At 36.2% G+C, this 22,973-nt stretch overlaps 1 protein-coding gene across 1 annotated transcript in view; it reads left to right on the top strand.

The window, feature by feature from the left end:
• The first annotated feature begins 369 nt into the window (after positions 1-369).
• LOC149846779 (vacuolar protein sorting-associated protein 9A-like) overlaps positions 370-22,973 on the top strand; it is a 30,333-nt gene continuing 7,729 nt past the window's right edge. Inside the window, exons 1-3 of the mRNA XM_089998145.1 lie at positions 370-525; positions 999-1,146; positions 21,641-21,811. Of these exons, the coding sequence (XP_089854271.1) occupies positions 416-525; positions 999-1,146; positions 21,641-21,811 (429 nt within the window). The 5' untranslated portion in view covers positions 370-415. The remainder of the gene's footprint in view (positions 526-998; positions 1,147-21,640; positions 21,812-22,973) is intronic.

The following is a 22,973-nucleotide window of genomic DNA, read 5'->3' as shown; positions in this document are numbered from 1 at the left end:
GAACCCGACCCGTTTAATAACCGGGTTAGGTGGGTCGACCCGTTTAATAAATGGGTTAGGCGGGTCGACCCGTTTACAACATAAACCTGTTTAAGCCGAACCCTAACCTGCCTAAGAAGCGGGTTGGTGGGTCGTGTCACAAATTGCCACCCCTAGTGTCAATGACCCCACCCATTACCTGCTTTGTCAGGGAACTACGTCATCAAAAAAATATATACGGATCTGAGTGTGGTATTATGATCCGAACATGGATCCGATCCGTTTGATACTGCCTTCACCCTCCCCTTGCCCACCGCGTTTCACCGACGACGCCTCTACAAATCCTACTCCGTCGGGAATAAGAGGATCCTCTCATCCAAACGCGGTAGTTGAGAGCGGAATCCGGCCACCGACCTTCTCTCTCTCTCTCTCTCTCATGGAGAACTCCGACGCCTTCGGGGCGTCGATCGCGCCCGTCACTTGCCACGATTTCCTGGAGAGGATGAGACACCCCTCCGCCTCTGATTTTGTCAAGTCCATCAAGAGGTAGCCGTCGATCTACTACAGCTCGCCCCTAACGGCGTGTTTTTATTCATGGGTTTTGTGCGGAATTGGGAAAAATTTTCTATCAGAAATGGGAAAGGAGAATCTTCAAGGATTTTGGTTCTGATTCCATCTAATTCCATGAATCCAAACACACCCTTAAGGTTTTTCTTTCGTTAGAGAACGAGGGTCTTTCTGCATTCCGGGGCGTTTGGTGGAATCTGCGTCGCGGAACAGATCGCGATTGTTTGCTTTCTTTTTCTTGATTGCGAATTTGAAGAATGCCGAAGATTCAACTGAATGAAGACAAATTTTCTACTCTTTTTCCTTCGAGCGTGAACGATCGAACTGTATTTCTTTATTTTGTTCATCTTTTATTTTCTTTTTGGAGCCTTGGTTCGACGATTGTTGGTTGCTGGATATTTGGATTAGTGGGAGGCTGATTTTTTTCTCTGTTATTGCTTTTGGTGATTCAGCTTCATCGTGACGTTTATAAACAACGCGCCTAACCCAGAGAAGGATAGTGCGGCCGTGCAGGAGTTCCTTAGCAGCATGGAAGGTGCCTTCCGGGCTCATTCGCTTTGGGCGGGCGCATCAGAGGACGAACTCGAGAGTGCTGATGAGGTAAAAAAAACACTTCATTATGGTAATTGCTGAATCATGGATGAGAAATGGGCTTATGCAGATTTTTCTGTGAATTTTATCTGTAACTCGTTATTGGTTCGGTTCTTGGTGAATCTTATTCAGGCTTCTGATTTGCATGTAGTTTCTTGAGTGTTCTTTTTTTCATCATTTATGCATCATGTAATGTAAAAAGATAGTTTATCCAGTTACTAATTGTGTATATTGATCGCCGCATGAGTAGTTTTTCCTTTCAGTTACTAATTATATAGTTTATCAATGTTGGTTTTTGAGATTTCTTTCCAGTGTGATCTTCAAAGTAGGATAGTTCCTGGGGCCTTACTGCATTTGGGACCTCACCAAGTCGAGTAGCGCCAAGTCATGGAAGGTGTTCATTAATCTTAGTAACCCGAGGTATTCCTGTTACACTTTTAAGTAAGACTTGAACAGGATCAGAGTCATCAGATGTGCCTACTTAGTAAGTTATTCGTTCTTCCACCATGAGAATGGATGAGTGTGATTGTTTGAGCAACCACCACAAACATTAACCTTTGCCAATTGATTCTGACTGGCCTTATTTAGGTTGGAAGAGAAATGTCTAAAGGCTTCTAACACTGTAAAGTGAGCCAACTCTACTTTTGAATTGCTGGCTAGTTGGGTTTAGTGAGCTGAAAATTCTACTTTGGACATGGAAATACCCAAATTGATAGCGGGAGAAATTCCAGCATTGAATATATCCATGAATGGGAAGATTTTTCTGCTTGTAATAGATCTAGCTGTTCCTATAAGTTGCATGTTAGGCTTGAGTTCATATTCAAGTTTGCTCATAATTAGCTTGATTCATTGTGCATGGTTGGACAAAGACAAGGGTCTTGACCTTGATAATGTATGGTTGGACAAAGCGAAGTAGGGCTGTTAATGTGCCGGGTTTGTACCGGGTACCCAACCTGACCCAAAACCGAATTCCTGGGTATGGCCATGAAAAGTGTTGACCTGAATTATATTTGGGTTGACCCGAACCCGACCCGAGCAATATGCAGGCCGGGTACCCACCCAACTCAAGTATTTTTTTATGTATTTTTAGTAAAAGTAATTTCCTAAAATTATGCAAGTCCAGGTCATAGTTGTCAAAGGCAGTAGCCGGAGGTGGTGAGCCCCTAAAAAGACTAGGTGGGGCCTAGGCAAACTAGTCGGTACCCGTGCCCCAATTAAAAAATTAAAAAAATAAACAAAATATGTAAACAAACCAAGGTTGCCAAACTAGGAAGCGGAAGCAAGAAACAATACGGGAAGCGGAAGCGAGAAGCGAGGCATTTTAAAATTTATAGGAAGCGGGAAGCGAATTATCAATTTAAAAGCGGAATATTAAAAAAAATGAAGCAATATGGTAATTGAATAGGAATCGAACAAGAAACAAATAAAAACTAAAATAAAATTGATCATTCTTATATTTCATGATTTTTCAATAAAAGAGTTAAATTTTTGTTAAAATCTAACAATGATGGTTACTAATTTAAAGAAAGTACATGGAAAGTGAGTGAAAGCGTGAGAGAAAATACATGAAAAACATGAAAAGAAATGTGAGAAAAGCATAGACCATGTGTGTGGGAAGAATAGAAGAAGCGTGGGGGAATCGAGATTCCCATGAAGTTTCCGAAGCGAGGAGTATTGCGCTTCCGAAGCGAGTTTTCGGGAAGCGAGCTTTCCACCTACCTAAGAAGTTTCCGGTAACTCTGAAACAAACTGCTAAAATTAGAAACAATCAATCAAAAATATAACTAAAAAACAGATATATGTGTGCATCAACATTTGTTTGTGTGCATGTGAAGTGTGAATTGTGAAAAAGATAAGAAAACAAATTATATATGAATTACACACACATGTATATATAACTAAAAAACAATCAACTAGAAATATAACTCAGAAATAGTCAACAAAAAATATAAGTTATAACTCAGAAATAGTCAACCAGAAATATAAGTTATATAACTTAGAAACAGTCAACCAAAAATATAAGTTATATATAACTCAGAAATAGTTAACCAAAAATATAAGTTATATAACTCAAAAATACAACTCATAAACAATCAACCAGAAATATAAGTTATATAACTCAGAAACATAACTAAAAAACAGTCAACCAAAAATATAACTTAGAAACAGTCAAACCCATTATAATTATATATCAATTACACATGCACATAGAAAATATGTATATATATATATGAAACACACAAACACATAATATATAATATAATTAACAAACATAAACTATGGCTAAAACAAGAAGACCGAGAGAGAGAAATAGGAATAAGAAGAAAAAATAGGAGAGAGCAAACCGAGAGAGGAAGAAAAAAAAGGAAGAAGGAAAAAAAAGGAAAAAGGAAGCAAAAAAAAGGAAGAAGAAAAGAGAAGGAAAAAAAAAGGTAGGGAAGAGAAGAAGAAAAAGCTGACTGATGGAGAGAGCAAACCGAGAGAGAGTGAGAGAGTGAGTGTAATGAAACTCAAGTGCACAAGAGAAATGCCACAAAGGGCTACAAAGAGTGCACAAACACACAAACAAGAAGCCACTAATGGGCAAGATACAAGAAGCCACAAAGGGCTAAGCACAACTCACACTCGCAAAGGAGAAAGAACAAATATAATAAAAATATTATATTAAAAAACACTAAGGAAGTCCTTAGTTTTAAAGAGGGGCTCACAACCCCTTTTTATACAAAGTGGGGACCAAAGGGGGGGCTCCCATAGAGTCGTTGGGAGCTCCCCATGAGTCATATTTATGACAGTTGGGGATGCTCCCAAGGACTCTATGGGTTAATAACCATAGAGCCCTTTGTCAATGAATAAAAAGAAAAGAAAATAAAAAGATACAAAAAGACAAAGCTGTCCTTAGTGGATAGTTCTAATTAGAAGAGTATAAAAACATTAAAATGCCCTTGGTGGGCAATAAAAAACATTATGACAGAAATGAAATTCATATATATATATTAACACTCCCCCTTAAACTGACGGTGAATTCACCGAAAGTTTGCCCAAAAGGAAGGAGAATCGAGGAGATGACAGGGCTTTGGTGAAGAAATCTTCCAGTGGATATTCTGAAGTGACATGGGAGTTCATTGGTGCCTCAGAAACTCGTCACAAACATAATTGCAGTTCATCTTGATGTGCTTTGTTCATTCATAGAAGGTGTGTTGTTAAAATTGTTAAAATATGTGTACTCGTACACATATATTTTGAAATACAATCTTTAAATGTACATATATATATTTATATATATATATATATATATATTATCTTCCTAAAACACCCTCAAGGGTATTCTTGTAATTTGACATTTTACGCATATTCCAATTGGAATATGCATTGTAATTTTTCCTTTAAATTTTCTGTTTTTATTTTTTTATTTTTTGTTTTCATAAACCATTGGGGGTCTCCCAATAGAGACGTTGGGAGCCCCCAACGGTCACAAATGTGACTGTTGGGGGCTCTCCAACGTCTCCTTTGGGAGCCCCCAAGGTGACTTCCTTTTGTGCTTATAAATAGGGGATTTCCCTTTTGTATTTCTTAAGATTTGGAGGAGCTCTTGCTCCATTGTAAGGGGTTTTTACCCTCTTCTTCCTCTTCTTCAATAATATTCAACTTATGACTTTATGTCATATTTTTGCCCCTTGTGTGGGTTTATGTGTTAGCACATTATGTGCTTGTGTTGTTCCCTTTAATGGGTTTATTCGCACTTCATGTGCATGTGTATGGGTTCATTATTGAACCTAATGTATTCAAAGCCACTTTCTAACATGGTATCAGAGCCCAGTTACGATGGGGTTGTCTCTTGGCGCAACGGAAAGCGTGGAGCTCAAGAAATGGTGAAGTATTCGGCGTTCCTCTCTTTTTTTTAGAAGTTTTCGGTATGTATCTCTTTTCTTAAACATATTATGCATTATGAAACTATTTTTCTTGCACATTTAGTGTTTTTGATAGTTGAATCATTTCCTTTCACATTTCGCGTGTTCGTATATTTTAAAATATCTACTTTTAAATTTGGTAAATTTGTTTATTGTTCAAATATATAATTCTTGGTTATATAGTTATCAATTTCTCATCACATATAATAGTAATTTATGTTTTGCAAAATTGTTTTTCAATTATGTGAGATTTATGTTTTTTTCATAAGAATTTCGTGATTAACCTATAAGTTTACTTTTTAAATACAATTTCTTGCTAGATTAATGATCTTTGTTTAAAAACTCTTTAATCTCATATAAAGTCTAATTTGTTTTGAGTTCCTCTCTTGTTTATGGATTTTAGTGCATTTTTTGGAAAATCTTGATATAACTCTTGTATAAGAATCTCTCACATCTAAATCCTTGTTATGAATCCTAAGTAGTTCTCGTTAATGATAACTATTTATGAGAACTCCTAAAGATGTTTCAATGATTTTGGTTTATTTAAAGGTTTTTTGAAAAATTGTTTGTGATAAATAGGTTCTTCGAACCGTTGTAAAAGATCTTTTAAAAGAATTTCTCACACTATATAGAATGCATAGTATATCTATTACATCTTTTTGGTATAAAAGATTTCATTAAATTTATTGATGCAACTTTACAAACTTGTTGGTTTGTATTTTTCACATAAGATTTCAAAACCTCTTGATTGTATCTCTAAGGATGCTTACATTGGCCATAATATGGTCTTCGTTTAAATTGCATTTATCAAGCATAAAATTGCATAATTGAAGCTTGAGAGTCTCAAGCATTTGCATCTTTTATGAAATACATGCATTATTGCATGTTTGATATTATTACGCTTTTTGCGTATTCTTTGTTCAAGTGTTGTGAGAGTGCCTTCGTGCACATCTTTTCTAAAGTATTTGTACTCATATACGTATTGTCTCTTCGTAGACATTTTTACATTGTGGAGCTTTTGTGCACATTTCTTTTGGTGAAAGTGTAATGAATTTAGATATTGATTCTTTTGTTGAATCATTATAAAACATTGTAAGTGCTTATAGCACTTTGTACGTTTTCACATATCTCAATTAAAGAATATTAAAACTTGTTGTATGGGATTTAATCCCAATTCTATAAATTTTCAAGTATTTTTGAATATCTTTTCTTGGGTATTGTGTTAAAGCTCTCCTTGCGAACCATTACGGTTCTTGTGATTTCTTTGTTAACAGCTTGATTTTCTTTTCTTGATTATCCCAAGATGATTTCTTTATGTCATTATGTTTTTTGAAAAAGTTTTTTTTATGGTACTTATCTTATCCATCACAAGTTATATGATGCATCAATTCTTTTATGGCCCTATTGTTATATTAGAGATATTTGAGGTGAGTTATGGGCACCTTGTGTTATATCATTTTAGATTATCCACATGCCATATTAGAGATGGTGGTTGAGGTGAGTTATGGGCACCTTGGGACTCTAGAATGATTTGGTATATGAGTATGACACTCGTTTGATGTTGGCCATTGATCTTATGGATGCTCTTATTTATATATAAATGTGATGGATATATGATGTTTGAAACCTTAAAATGTTTTAAGGTATATTAAAATCAAGGTTTTTGGGATTATTGCCCAACCTTTTATTGTTTATGAATCTTATGAGTGCATTTGCACATTTGTGTTTTGTGCACAAGTGTTCTTGGTGTGTGTATATTCACACATTTATTCCAAAATATTGTTGTTATGGGTATTCTTTTTGAAGAATATTGTTCTATTGATTCAAGGTTTTATATATATGTTTGTCATTACAAAGTTTTATTACCTCAAAAGTCTTCTCCTTTTATAACTCTTATCTAAGTGTCATCATATGTAGACAAGAATTTTATTACACCTTTGTGTGTTGGTAACCCTTTGTTGGCTTTTGCTCTCTTGGTCTAGTAGCTGAACACACTTGTCTTGAGTGTTATTATATGTAGACAAGGCACGTTGATTCACACCATGGTGTGTGATTTTAGCCTATGTTGGCATTTGTGTCCTTGTTCTAGTCGCTGAGATGTATGCCCATGGTTAGCTTATTTCACTCATTTCAAGTGCCATCTTATGTAGACAAGAGATGTATTGTGTTTTAGCCCATGGTTGGCTTGTTACTCTTGTTCTAGTAGCTGAACATACTTGGTTTTGAGTGTATTTTTTACGTAGACAAGAGATGCTTTTGATCCATGTTGGCATGTATTCTCTTGTTCTTGTCGTAGATGCACTCATTTCAAGTATTATTATATTTAGACAAGATGTTCTTTTGCACACCTTTGTGTGTGTCTTGGGCCTTTAATGACATTATATTTATATTCTTGATCTAGTAGCTTATAGACTTGATTTATGGGTTTTGGAGGACTAATGAGGTAGTTGCTTGTAATAGATAAACTACTCTTGAAAATTTCTTGTGTTTTTTAGATACAAGTGAATCATATCTATGATATGTTTTTAAATCAAATTGATATTTTAGCATTTAATCTATATATTAAGTGCTTACAGTTTTTTCGGCAACTTTTGTATTTGATATGCAAAATGAGTCTTTTGTCTCAAATGATATTCATTTTTTGAATCTTGGGTGGATGTTTTAATATACTTAGTCAAATCATGCTTCTTATTTATGATATTTGTTTGACATAGATCTTCTCCCTAAAAGATGTGAAAATCTCTATTATGCATGTTAATCTTTATAAAGCCCCTCTTATTAAAGATCATATTCGTCATGCATTTGGACATTTGTATCCGTGTTCTTTTAAAAATCTTTTGAACTCTTGGGTTCACTTTTTGACTAAAGTATGTTTGAAGCATGTTCATTAATGATTTCTTTAAGTATTAATTCATTTTATGATAGTAAATGCATATACTCATTATGATCCTTGAGGCCCTCATTCAATAAAGCATATGTAGCTTATGCCTCTTCGTAGGCTTATTGTGGTGTCCCTTAGTGGACCTTTTTGTTATTCCCCATTATGGGGTTGTGTGTGTCCAATGTTGGACCTTATGAATGCATTATGCATTCTTGCAATTCATTTCCGCTCACTCTTTAACATGATATTTGTTTTTTTTTTTAATTTTTGGTTTTCTAAATTTTCTTTTCTAAAGTAATTATCCTATTATGCATAAATTTTGCACCTTGTTAGGAATGTTCCATTTCAGTAAAGTGCAAAGATATTTTTTACTTGTTCTTTGTTGTTATTCCACATAATCTTGGAGATAGGACAAAGAGAAGTACCCTGGATGGTTCGAGAAATGGGTTCCCTTTAGAAGACAATTGGAGGAAGGTATTTTCAAGTTTCAATTGCATCCTTGCCGAAGCCTCTTGGAGTCTTCCCCTTTTTTCAATCTTTTTGTTTCCCCGCAAAGATTGAGGGGGGGCGTGTTAAAATATGTGTACTCGTACACATATATTTTGAAATACAATCCTTAAATGTACATATATATATTTATATATATATATAAAGATACGTATACATATATATATATATGTATCTCTATTTATATATATATAAATATATATATTTTATCTTCCTAAAACACCCTCAAGGGTATTCTTGTAATTTGACATTTTACGCATATTCCAATTGGAATATGCATTGTAATTTTTCCTTTAAATTTTCTGTTTTTATTTTTTTATTTTTTGTTTTCATAAACCATTGGGGGTCTCCCAATAGAGACGTTGGGAGCCCCCAACGGTCACAAATGTGATCGTTGGGGGCTCTCCAACGTCTCCTTTGGGAGCCCTCAAGGTGGCTCCTTTTTGTGCTTATAAATAGGGGATTTCTCCTTTGTATTTCTTAAGATTTGGAGGAGCTCTTGCTCCATTGTAAGGGGTTTTTACCCTCTTCTTCCTCTTCTTTAATAATATTCAACTTATGACTTTATGTCATATTTTTGCCCTATGTGTTAGCACATTATGTGCTTGTGTTGTTCCCTTTAATGGGTTTATTCGCACTTCATGTGCATGTGTATGGGTTCATTATTGAACCTAATGTATTCAAAGCCACTTTCTAACAAAAATATGATGTATATTTATATCTCTCTCTCTCTCTCTATATATATATATATGATATATATGTCTATGTGTCTATCTACATATATAAATATATATATTTATTTTGTAATACCCGATAGGGGTAATTCTGTCATTTCACCTGTACACGCATATCCTTGATATGCTTTCTTTTCTTCTTTTTCCTTTTATTCTTTTTCCTTTTTCCTTTTTCTTTTTTTATTATTTGAGAGGGGTCCACATAGAGTCGTTGGACCCCTCCAACGATCATAAATATGACCGTTGAAGGAGCTCCAACGACTCTATGGGAGCCTCTCCTTAGGTCCCTTGCTGTGTATAAATAAGGGGCATGGCCCCATGTATTCTTCAAGCTTCTTGTGAAGCATTCTATGAGTGAAATATATTTTTTTACCTCTTTGTGTGTTTGACCCAGTGTTACCGGAAGCGCCTAGCTAAAAGGGGAAGCACGGAACGTCGCGCTTCCGAAGCGTGGGGGGAAGCGTCCCCCTTTTTGGGAAGCGCGCTTCCCTTTAATGGGGGACGCGTTTCCCTTTAATGGGGGACGCACTTCCCTTTAATGGGAAGCGCGCTTCCCCCACGCTTCCCCCACGCTTCCCCTGTTTTTTTCAATTTTTTTGTATTTTTTATTTTTATTTTTTTCGCTTCCCCCTCGCTTCCGAGACGCTTCCTAGGTCGCTTCCGAGACACTTCCCGAATCGCTCCTAAGTGGTCCCCCGCTTCCTAAAATTTTGAAAGTGCCTCGCTTCCCGCTCCCGCTTCCCGTATCGCTTCCCGCTCCCCGTATCGCTTCCCGCTCCCGCTTCCTCAACTGGCAACCATGGTTTGACCACTTTTGTGGTTTATTTTGCCCATTAGTGGCCTCTTGTGTATGTACGTGCTTCCGTGCTTTCTCTTGGAGACTTCGCCTCTCTCATTTGGCACTTCATTACATGGTATCGGAGCCTTGGTTGAGAAGGCTTCATCGGATCCTCTCTTGATAAGTAATACCTCTCCTCTCTCTTGTCTTCAAAATTCTTTTTCTATAAATGGCTAACAAAGATGCAAAAATCGATTTCTCATTCAAATTGGATGGGACCAATTACCGCATGTGGGCGGCCGCTATGGAAAATAATATCAAAGGTAAAAAACTTTGGGGTTACATATGTGGAACCATTCCGGAACCACAATTGAAGTTAACTAAGTTTGAAGGAGATGAGGAAAAAGCATTGAACGAAGAAGAAAAAGAAAAGGCTATTCTTGATTACTCTTCTAAAATGGAAGATTGGGAAAGTGAGCATGCTAAAATCTTAGCATGGTTCATGAATAATGTCGAATTGAAGATTTGTGCAAATCTTGCAAAATTCAAGAAGGCTAATGAAACTTGGTTTTTTATGAAAGACATGTACACCCAAAGAGACCTTGCTAGGCATTTTTTTCTACAAGAAAAGGTAAGAGCTACCAAGCAAGGTGATATGAGTATTAGAGACTACTATAGTGCCCTATCCTCTTTATGGGATGAGCTTGTTCTTCTCGAACCGCAATAGGAAGGAAGTGCTATTGCCATGAGACAAGAGCAAATGGAAAAAGAGAGATTCTTTCAATTTATTCATGGGCTTCGTCCCGAATTTGGGCAACTTAGAGGATATTTTTTTCATAGGGCCTCTACTCCTCTAAGTGATATTTTGGCCGACTTATGTCAAGAAGAAACCCATTTGACCTTGAAAAGAAATGTTGATGAAGTGCATGCCGTGTCTAGACCCGGCAACAATGTAAGATCATATAAACCACCACATTTTTTGAAGAATAATGGTGGTGGAGGAAGAAAAATCATTTGTCATAATTGTAATGAATCGGGGCATATTCGTCCCGATTGCCCTAAATTCAAAAAGAAGGTGGCTTCCGTGGGTGAAACTCCTCCAATCATCAATGAAGATTCAAAGAAGGATGGTGACATAAAGGAGTCCATCACTCATCTAACCGAAACTCTTCAACAATTTATAAAGATGAACTCCTCTACATCATCCTCTTCACCTTCCACTTCCGGTGCTGCCATCTCCTCCTTTCCAGGTATGACTTCTTGGATTCTTGACTCGGGTGCCTCTTTTCATATGACTCCAAATGCATCACTTTTGTCAAAACCAAGTCTCAATAAATTCAAATCATATATTGTAATGAGATATTGCGGAAATATAAAGGGTGCATACAAGCACATACAACAATGAAAAAGAGAAAATATCACAAGTCCACGAAGGGACAATACAAGCACAAGCCTTTAAGAAGGCAACAATATACAAAGCCTCTTATTGAAAAGAGAGAGGAGCTCTCCAAGATGAAAATACACAAGGGGATCACCCCTATTTATACAAGAGAAGGAGGAGGAAAAAGGAGGGCCAAAGGGCCTCAAAAGGAGAGCCAAAAGGGGGCTCCCATAGAGTCGTTGGGAGCCCCCAACGGTCACAAATGTGACCGTTGGGGGCTCCAACGACTTCTATGTTGGAGCCCCTTTTGGTCCTCAAAAATAATAAAAAGAAAATTAAAAAAATAAATAATAAAAATTACATTAGATCAAAAAAGGAAAAAATAGTTGTTTTCTAAAACAACTGTGAAATTACAAAGATACCCCTATCGGGTATTGATGTAATAAACAGAATATATATATATATATGTATATATATATATATATATATAATAGGTACATTTTAACACCCCCCCTCAAACTTTACGGGGGAAGGACGGAAAGTTTGCCGAGAAGAAACATGAACCGAGGAGCTGGAAGAGCTTTGGTGAAGAAGTCTGCCAACTGATATTCTGAAGTGACGTATGGCAGAGCAATAGTTCCTCGTAAAAATTCGTCACGAACATAGTGGCAATCCATTTCGATATGCTTCGTACGTTCATGAAAAGTATGATTGCTTGCGATATAGATGGCACTCTTATTGTCGCAACACAGCTTGGAGGCTTCAGTAATATCAACTCCCATATCTTTAAGCAAACTGCGAAGCCATACAAGTTCCATTGTTGTGGTTGCCATTGCCCGGTACTCAGCTTCAGTGGATGAGAGTGAAACTTTCTGCTGCTTCTTGCATCGCCAGGCAATCAATGAGTCCCCTAAAAAGACACAAAAACCAGTAGTTGAGACTCGATCATTGGGATTACCTCCCCAATCTGCATCAGTATAAGCAAGAAGATTCAAAGGGGAAGAGGAGGATAGAAATAGCCCTTTATTGATGGTATTCCGAATGTAGCGAATGATTCGGAGAACCGCACTCATATGCACGGTTGTAGGAGCATGCTGAAATTGACTGACTGAGTGAACCGCATGAGTGATATCTGGTCTGGTGATGGTTAAATATGTAAGAGACCCAATGAGTTGTCGGTACGGTGTAGGATCTTCCAGAAGAACCCCATCTTCTAACCGTAACTTGGCATTAATAACCTCGGGAGTCTCTACCTTCTTATCATCAGAAATCCCAGACTTAGAACATATATCTGCAGCAAGCTTCATCTGTGACAAAATATATCCTCTAGGAGAATATGCAACCTCAATTCCAAGAAAATATCTGAGAAAACCTAAATCAGACATATCAAAATTATCTTTTAACATATTTTTAACATTAATAATACTACTTTGATCATTTCCAGTGATAATCATATCATCAACATAAAGCAACAAAATTACAATACTAGAACCTGCATTTTTAACAAAAAGAGCAGTGTCAGTATAACAAGAATGAAATCCTAATTTTATCATGATATCACTAAAACGATCATACCAAGCCTTAGGAGCTTGTTTAAGACCATATAATGCCTTTAAAAGCCGAAGTGTTTGACCTTGCTTAATATTTATTCCGGGTGGTGGATCCATATAAACTTCTTCACTTAAACTTCCATTTAAAAAAGCATTTTTTACGTCAAGTTGATAAATAGGCCATTTTTTGGTTGATGCGACAGCTATTAAGGTTCTGACACTTGTCATACGAGCTACGGGGGCGAATGTTTCTTCGTAATCAATACCATATTCTTGGGAGTATCCCTTAGCAACCAATCTTGCTTTATATCGTTCCAACGAGCCATCGCTTTTAGTTTTAACTTTGAAGACCCAGCGACAACCAATAGGTTTTTTGTGTGAGGGTAGATCAACTACTTCCCAAGTATTGGCCTTTTTTAAAGCATTTAGTTCAACTTGCATTGCTTCAACCCAATGAGGTATAGATTTAGCTTGATTATAGTGGGTTGGTTCAAAATAAGAGTGTAGAGTTATCAAACATGCCCGATAGTTGGGAGTTAAAGAGTCATAGGAGACAAACCTATTTGGGGGGATTGATATTCTAGAAGAATGCCTAACTTGTGGTTCCTCAATGGATTCGGAAATTTGAGAGTATTTTTCGAGGGCACTAATAGGTTTTTCTTGATTTCTTCTTGAGTAAACATTTATATTGGCATTGCTATCATGAACATTTGTATTGGCATTATTATCATTTGAGAGTGTTATGTCAAGAGGGGATACCTCGTGAGTGTCATCTATGTTTTCAAGAGAATCTTCTTGTATGTCATCAATAAGATCATATAAGAATACATAATCAATTTCATTTGTCTCTTCTATTTTATCAAAACCGTTTTCGTCTTCGAGAAATGTTACATCTTTTGAAACATATAGTTTATCATTCTTAAAATCATAACATCTATACCCTTTTTGATTTTCACCATATCCAAAAAATACACATTCAATTGCTTTGGGAGATAACTTGTCCCTTTTATGTAGTAGGACAAAACATTTGCAACCAAAAATACGAAGTCGATTAAAATCGGGTGAAAACTTAAAGAGTTTCTCATAGGGAGAAGCATTTTTTAACTTAGAAGAGGGCATTCTATTGATTAGATAGGTTGAGGTAAGAACGGCTTCCGCCCAAATTTTTTTTGGAATATTTCTAGACACAAGCAATGTTCTAGCGGTTTCTATAATGTGCCTATGTTTTCTTTCCGCTAGGCCATTTTGTTGAGGAGTCCTAGGACATGACTTTTGATGACAAATGCCATTTTGGCTTAAATAGTTTTGGAATTCATGAGATAAGTATTCACCACCGGAATCGGATCTTAAAATAGATATGTTACTTTGAAATTGATTTTGAACCTTTTTATGAAAATCTTTAAAGAAAGTAAATACTTCCGACTTAAGACTAAGGAAATAAATCCAAACATACCGAGTAAAGTCATCAACAAACGTAACATAATATGAATAACCCCCTTTAGACATAACCGGAGAAGGACCCCAAACATCCGAATGCACCAATTCAAAAGGCCTTGATGAGAAAAAAGATCTAGTTGGAAAAGGAATAGACTTCATTTTTCCAAAAATGCAATCTTTGCAATTAATTTCTTTTTCCTTACAAAATTTGTTTCCAAAAGGAAAGAGATACATTTTGGAATAACTTGGATGACCAAGTCTTTTATGCCAAGTTTCCATATTTTTTTCTTGGACATAAGAACAAAAAAAGTTTGTAGGGAGATCAAGATGGTCCATATAATAGAGGTCTCCCTTTCTATGGCCTTGCCCAATCCGCTTCCCGGACCGGAGATCCTGCACAAAGCAACCATTAGATGAGAAAGATATTTCACATCCATGGTCGGCAATTTGAGAAACCGAAAAAAGGTTTAAATTTAATTTGGGAACAACTCTTACTTTTGGAACACAAAAATTTTGAGAATCTTTAAAAGAGCCAATACTTGAAATTTTCAAAAAAGTTCCATCGGCCGTTGAGACACAAGAGTCCTTTGAATTGATGCAAACATCACTAAGTGCATTCTCATGAGGGGTCATATGAAAAGAAGCTCCGGAATCAAGGATCCAAGAATACGTACCGGGTGATGATGTCGAAGCAATGGCCGCACCCGACGTGGAGGAAGAAACTTTAAGCATTTGTTGGAGAGCCATAGATATTTGTCCAAGTTTCTTTAATGTCATTGTTTTTGCCTTCATCTTCTTTGGAGGTGGTTTCTTCAAGAGAGGCTACTTTAGGCTTGAAGGCTCCCATAAGCTTTGGACAAACGGGTCTAATGTGACCCGGCTCATTGCAATAATGACAAACAATCATTTTTCTTCCTCCATTGTAGTTCCCTTGTTTCCCAAAATGAGGAGGCTTATAGGTTCTAACATTGTTACCCGGTTTGGATACGGCAAGGACTTCATCAACATGCTTACTCATGCCAAGCCTTGTCTCCTCTTGAGTGATTTCGGCAATAGCATCCTCAATAGGAGGAAAAATAGATCTATGGAGAAGTGAGGATCTCACTTGCTCAAATTCGGGGCGTAGCCCAAAAAGAAATTGAAACAATCGCTCTTGTTCCATTTGTTTTTGTCTTAAATCAACATCTTCCATAGAAACCCACTTTGGCTCTAAAAGAGCCAATTCATCCCATAGTGGGTTAAGGGCACTATAGTAGTCTTGAATGCTAGAATCACCTTGCTTGGTGGTTCTAACTTTTTCTTGCAAGAAGTATGCTCTTGCAAGATCCTTTTGGGTATACATACCCCTCATAAAGGACCAAGCCTCATTGGCCCGACGAAATTTAGCTATATTAGCACATACCTTAAGCTCCACATTGTTCATAAACCACGCAAGGATTTTTGCGTGATTGCTTTCCCAATCTTCTACTTCCTTTTGATGATTTTCAATGGCCTTGAGACGAGCATCTCCCTCAAGAGCTTTTTCTTGGTTTTCTTCCATTTTTGTGAGCATAAGCTTTGGTTCCGGAACGGTCCCCATGACATAACCCCAAAGCTTCTTCCCTTTGAGATTATTCTCCATTGCCGATGCCCACATCATATAGTTCTTTCCATTGAGTTTGAAAGAAAGATCAATCTTTGTCTCCATGATGTTGCCAAGAAGTGAGAAGATGTCCACCAAAATAAGAGATACACGAACCACACCTTTCCTTCAAGAATCGAGTGGCTCTGATACCATGTAATGAGATATTGCGGAAATATAAAGGGTGCATACAAGCACATACAACAATGAAAAAGAGAAAATATCACAAGTCCACGAAGGGACAATACAAGCACAAGCCTTTAAGAAGGCAACAATATACAAAGCCTCTTATTGAAAAGAGAGAGGAGCTCTCCAAGATGAAAATACACAAGGGGATCACCCCTATTTATACAAGAGAAGGAGGAGGAAAAAGGAGGGCCAAAGGGCCTCAAAAGGAGAGCCAAAAGGGGGCTCCCATAGAGTCGTTGGGAGCCCCCAACGGTCACAAATGTGACCGTTGGGGGCTCCAACGACTTCTATGTTGGAGCCCCTTTTGGTCCTCAAAAATAATAAAAAGAAAATTAAAAAAATAAATAATAAAAATTACATTAGATCAAAAAAGGAAAAAATAGTTGTTTTCTAAAACAACTGTGAAATTACAAAGATACCCCTATCGGGTATTGATGTAATAAACAGAATATATATATATATATGTATATATATATATATGTATATATATATATATATATAATAGGTACATTTTAACATATATATCCACCGCCGATGGAACATCCTTGAATGTTGAAGGCATTAGAAATCTTGAGAAAACTTATGACCAAAACAAAGAATTTTTTGTTCCTAAAATCCGAATTATTCCAAAACTTAATCTAAACCTTTTTTCCGTTTCTCAAATTACCGATTTTGAGTGTAATGTCTCGTTTTCACCAACTCATTGCTATGTGCAGGATCTCCGGTCCGGGAAGCGGATTGGGTAAGGCCATAGAAGAGGGGACCTTTATTATATGGATTTTTTGTATTTGCCATCCAAATCATTTTGTAATCATGTTCACTCCAAGGATATTGAGACTTGGCATAAGAGACTTGGACACCCTAGTATTTTCAAGTTGTATCTCTTTCCGTTTTTGGAAAAATTTTGTAATACAAATACATTTACATGCAATGATTGTATTCTTGGGAAAATTCACTCTCTTCCATATTCACATAGTAATTTCGTGTCAAAAAGGCCTTTTGAACTTGTGCATTCAGATGTATGGGGACCGGCACCCGTTATGTCCAAAGGGGGCTATTCTTACTATGTTTCTTTTATTGATGACTTTACTAGATACACATGGGTTTACATTATTAAGAATAAATCTGATGTCTTCACTAATTTTAAAGAATTTCACGTTCTTGTTCAAAATCAATTTCAACACAATATAGCCATTTTTAGATCTGACTCGGGAGGTGAGTACATGTCTAAAGATTTTCAAAATTATTTTAAAACAAATGGAATTTTGCACCAACGATCTTGTCCTAAAACTCCGCAACAAAATGGTCTTGCGGAAAGGAAACATAGACATTTAATCGAAACCACAAGAACTCTTCTTGTGTCTAAAAATGTTCCTAAAAACTTTTGGGCCGAAGCTCTTCTTACCGCAACATATCTTGTAAATCGTATGCCCTCTTCTTCTTTAAAAAATGTTTCACCCTTTGAAAAATTATTTAAAATTACTTCAGATTTTAATAGACTAAGAATCTTTGGATGCAAATGTTTTATACTTAGTCAAGGACAAGATAAATTGTCACCTAAAGCTCTTGAATGTGTGTTCATTGACTATGGTGAAAAAAAAAGGCTATAGATGATATGATATTCGAAACAATAAACTGTATGTGTCAAGAAATGTAAACTTCATTGAAGAACAAAATGGTTTCGATATCCACACATCTAGGGAAGACATCAATTATTCTTTTCTATTTGACTTAGATCCTAGAATTGAGTCCTCTGAGGCAATTATTTGTGATACTACTTGTGATGACATCTTACATTATAATGATATACCACAACATGATAATGTTTCTCAAAATGAAAACCTTAATGATATAAATGTATATACCTGGCGGTTAGGAAATGAACATCAACCTGCTATTGACATATACTCTCAAGACTTCTCTTTAGAAGAATCTATTGACAACGATCCACCTAGGAGATCTTCTCGTACTAGTAGGCCACTACAAAAATTTGTGTCTTATGAATTCTTTTCTTCGAATTATAGGGCTTGTCTCATGTTAATACATTCGTATCATGAGCCTACCTCATTCAAGGAAGCTAAAGATCATCCACATTGGATTAAAGCTATGAAAATCGAATTAGAGGCTCTTAACAAAGCCTAAACCTGGAGCATTATTCCTCAACCTTTAGGAAAAAAGGCAATTGGGTGTAGATGGGTATATAAAGTCAAAACCAAATGTGATGGGTCTCTTGAAAGATACAAAGCTCGCTTGGTTGCAAAAGGCTACGCCCAAGAATATGAGATTGATTATGAAGAAACCTTTGCTCCTGTAACCAGAATGACTAGTGTACGAACCTTAATTGCTTTAGCATCCATCAAACAATGGCCGATATATCAACTTAATGTTAAAAATGCGTTCCTAAATGGAACTCTGTGTGAAGAAGTTCTTATGGACCCTCCGCCGGGTCTTGAAATTGGGAAAAGAAATATTCTAAAATTGAACAAAGCTCTCTATGGTCTTAAACAAGCACCAAAAGCTTGGTATGATCTTTTTAGCAAAGTAGTTCTTGATAATGGTTTTTCCTCATGTTACACAGATACTGCTTTGTTTGTTAAATCTTCTAATGAATACATAACAATTTTGTTGTTATATGTTGATGACATGATTATCACAGGTAATGATAAGAAAGGTATTGACCTTATTAAAAATATTCTTAAGAAAAATTTTGATATGTCTGACCTGGGTTTTCTAAGGTATTTCTTAGGAATTGAAGTTGCATACTCCCCCAAGGGGTATGTCCTATCTCAGATGAAGCTTGCCTCTGACATTATTGCTAGGTCTGGGCTGACAGATGACAAAAGGGTGGAGACTCCAGAAGTGATCAATGCCAAGATGAGAGCCAGTGATGACAAAAGTTTTCTCAAGATTTCCAATGCCTTCAACATTCAAGGATGTTCCATCGGCGGTGGATACATATGATTTGAATTTATTGAGACTTGGTTTTGACAAAAGTGATGCATTTGGAGTCATATGGAAAGAGGCACCCGAGTCAAGAATCCAAGAAGTCATACCTGGAAAGGAGGAGATGGCGGCACCGGAAGTGGAAGGTGAAGAGGATGATGTAGAGGAGTTCATCTTTATAAATTGTTGAAGAGTTTCGGTTAGATGAGCGATGGACTCCTTTATGTCACCATCCTTCTTTGAATCTTCATTGATGATTGAAGGAGTTTCACCCACGGAAGCCACCTTATTTTTGAATTTAGGGCAATCGGGACGAATATGGCCCGGTTCATTACAATTATGACAAATGGTTTTTCTTCCTCCACCACCATTATTCTTCCAAAAATGTGGTGGTTTATATGATCTTACATTGTTGCCGGGTCTAGACACGGCATGCACTTCATCAACCTCTTTTCAAGAGTCATTTTAAGTTTAAGGATTTTTCATTTATCAATCACAAGACCCGGCGGAGGATCCATATAGACTTCTTCACAAAGTTCTCCATTGAGAAAATAATTTTTGACATCTAATTGATAAACAGGCCGTTGTTTTATAAATGATAAGGTTATTAGAGTTCTTACACTAGTCATCTTAGCAACAAGAGCAAAAGTCTCTTCATAATCAATTTCATATTCTTGATAATATCCTTAACAACTAACCTAGCCTTATACATTTCTAATGATCTATCACTTTTAGTTTTTACCTTATAAACCCATCTACACCATATAACCTTTTTTTCTTTTGGAAGAGTTACTATTTCCCAAGTGTTAGCCTTGTGAAGGACTTCTAATTCTAATTTCATGGCATCCACCCAATGTGAATGTTGTTTAGCTTCATGATAATTTGAAGGTTCATGATGGGCATGGATCATCATTAAACAAGCTCTATGCTTTGGAAAAAAAGAATTATAGGATACAAATCTGAGGAGGTCTAGGAATTCTAATAGGCCTTTTAGGAAGAGATTCTTCCAAGTTCTCCTCTAAGGGAGATTGTAAATAAATATCAAGAACATTTTGATGCTCTCAACCCTCATGAAATGACATTACTTTCCTTTTTCTTTTTTACTTTTTAATGTAATTTTGGACTCTTTTGATTTATGTAATGGATACATTGTTATAACATCATTTAATTATAGCTTTTATATTTGATAATTGTTACATATTTATTCATGCTCAATTCATAAGTTTGACTACTTAAATGTGTTTTATTTCTCTTTGTGATCATATTTTTAATTTTTTGTAGTTATTTTAAATTTTATTTCGTTTTTGAATTATGTGATTGTTATAGTTTGTTTACTCAAAACTTTTTTCTTTTGTTTGTTATCCAACCTTTAATAGTAAACCTTTTGTTTTTGTTAGTTGTTAGTTTGTTACAATATTGTTTCGCATGTTATAGATGCATGTTTAATTTTTCATAATGCTTAAATTTGATTTCTTTTTTCTCTTTCATTCTATGATTTTTTTCTAAATTTTTCTAATTTTTGGATTTTTTATTTTTTCTGTATTTTTTGTGATTTTTAAAATGTGTTTTTTTCCTGTATCTTACAAAACACCCATATTACAAACCCTTCCATTATGGGTTCCAATATGATAATTACAACATTGATACTACCTGTTTCATAATTTCCCTTTGAATGAAGATTGAAAAAGGGAATGGAAAAGTAGTGGTCGGCTACTCCTTTCTAGACCAAATTGTTCTTTCTTTCCTTCCATCTTGCCACCATGATGATTAAAGCCACCATCTCCAAATTAAACATCATCTTTTCCCTACATTCAATTAGTTTTCCAAGAACAAACACTTGGCAGCTTGCTGCCTTCAGTGGTATGTCCTCTGTTCCCTGCCACGCGAAAGGAAAGAGGCTTCTTTAAAAAGGATGATACACAACACATGAAGGGCCAGTTCCTATGTGAGGGCCCATGGCCTCAAAGATGGCTGCATAATGGGCCATGCTCTCTCATTTACTTAAACAAGCCAAGCTGGAGCCTGAGCTTGCACTCATTCAAGCTCATTTAAATTTGTTAAATACGCACATGCACATACACACACAGATATGCATGTGTGGAATTTTGGACATTGTTGTATAATGTATTTTTTCCATATTGGTTGATATTGCTATAGCTCTCCATTTTTTCAATTTTGGTGTGTTTTGCTGGCTCCTTTGATATGTGATATCCCAAAATGTTAAGTTTTTTGTTCTCCACTTCTTAGGTACAGCTCAAGTGTTTGAAATGTAGGGGTTATAATATAGAAGATGCCTTAAAAATAGGGAACTGCATCTTTTTTCTTTTTCTCCTTTTTCTTTCATACAGATCTTGGTAGCACTATATTGTAACTAAAGTAATATATTTATGGTAGTAACCACAATATAATATTCTTATATTGTAACCTTGCAATATCCAAGTGTACCATTTATTCCTTTTTCCCCCCTTGTCTGACTAAAATGGAAATAAAGTAGTGGACCTTTACATATCTTGTGATAGCTGTAGTTATCTGTTATCCCACATGTATGATCCAAAATTCTTTTTTCGTTTGCAGGGACTTGAGAAGTATGTCATGACAAAATTATATTCTCGTGCATTTGCATCAGTTCCAGAGGAAGTAAAGCATGACGAAGAACTTTCCCAGAAAATGGCTTTAATACAGCAATTCATTCGGCCAGAGAATTTGGATATCCAGTCAAATTTTCAAAATGAAACGTCTTGGTTGGTGAGTTGGCTACCATGCAGTCAGCCTTCTGACATTTTGATTTACTTAATTTCTCAATGTTGAGATGCATGTGTGTTGTGAGGAAATTTTCAGATTCTCTGCATATCGAGATTATATTTTTCTTGCCATTTTTTTTTTACTTAACATTGATTTTCTTGGCTATTTAAAATCCTTTTTGTGGATCTCGCATAGTTTTGTATTGTACTTTGTCGTTTGATTCTCAACCTGGGCATCTCCACTCCTAAACTTATGGAAGTTAGGATCCTTTTTATGTTGTATGGGCCTTTTTCCATTGTGACCAGGTTGCTTCAAGAACAAGTCATAATCAAATACATATATTTAGCTTTTTGCACATGAAAGGATTTTGAAAATGATGATATGATTAAAGCATATGATCACAAATGCAGTGGTGTTTCTTAGGCTTTGTTTGGGGACCTTGCATTGGAATGGAGATAGTGATTTTGATTAAATTTGGAAAGGTTAACACTTTCTCTCTTTGGGCCTCATTTATTGGGTAAAAATTTGGTCTTGTGGTTTCTTGGATTGTCAACAGATGAGATGGATGGGGCATGGGCTAGCCCTATTCTCTACCCATGACATGTTTAAGTGCCATACCTTTCAGATTATGAACTGCTGAAACCATGATAGAGTTTGCAGATATGTCTTGTCTGCTAACAACCTTTTCCTGTATAGCGGGGACCTCTTCTGTAGCTTTGCAATGGTGTGGTACCCCAAGTTGTGAACGATGACTAAATGACTAGATGCAATAGTGGGCTGTTGCTATTCATTTTACCCAGAATTTTTTGGTAATTGGGTGCTCGACGTTGGCTTTGTTTGGGAGCCAGATTTGAAAGGAAGATGGGAGGGAAGAAGATGAAAATTCATAGAATCTCCTACCTCTGCTTCTGTTTGGGAGACGTGATTTGGGAGATGAGAATGGAGTTGGGGATGGCCTTCCATCTTCCCATTTCAGCTATGTCCTCACAATGATGTAGGTGACAACTCCACTCACATCACTAATTTTCATCCCCACTCTCATCATCACTCCAATATCCCAAACAGAGTTTTAAAGGCCTTTGTCTTTCTGCTCTTCAAACTAAAAGTTACATAATCTTTTCCTTTCCAATGGAAAATCAGGTGATGTCTTGTTATCAAATGCAAT

The sequence above is a fragment of the Nuphar pumila genome, chromosome 2, assembly GCF_984573655.1.
Source record: "Nuphar pumila chromosome 2, dmNupPumi1.hap1.1, whole genome shotgun sequence".
In the NCBI taxonomy this organism is placed as follows: domain Eukaryota; kingdom Viridiplantae; phylum Streptophyta; class Magnoliopsida; order Nymphaeales; family Nymphaeaceae; genus Nuphar; species Nuphar pumila.
Note: the sequence above shows the minus strand (reverse complement) of the source record. Positions and strands in the feature narration are given on the sequence as shown.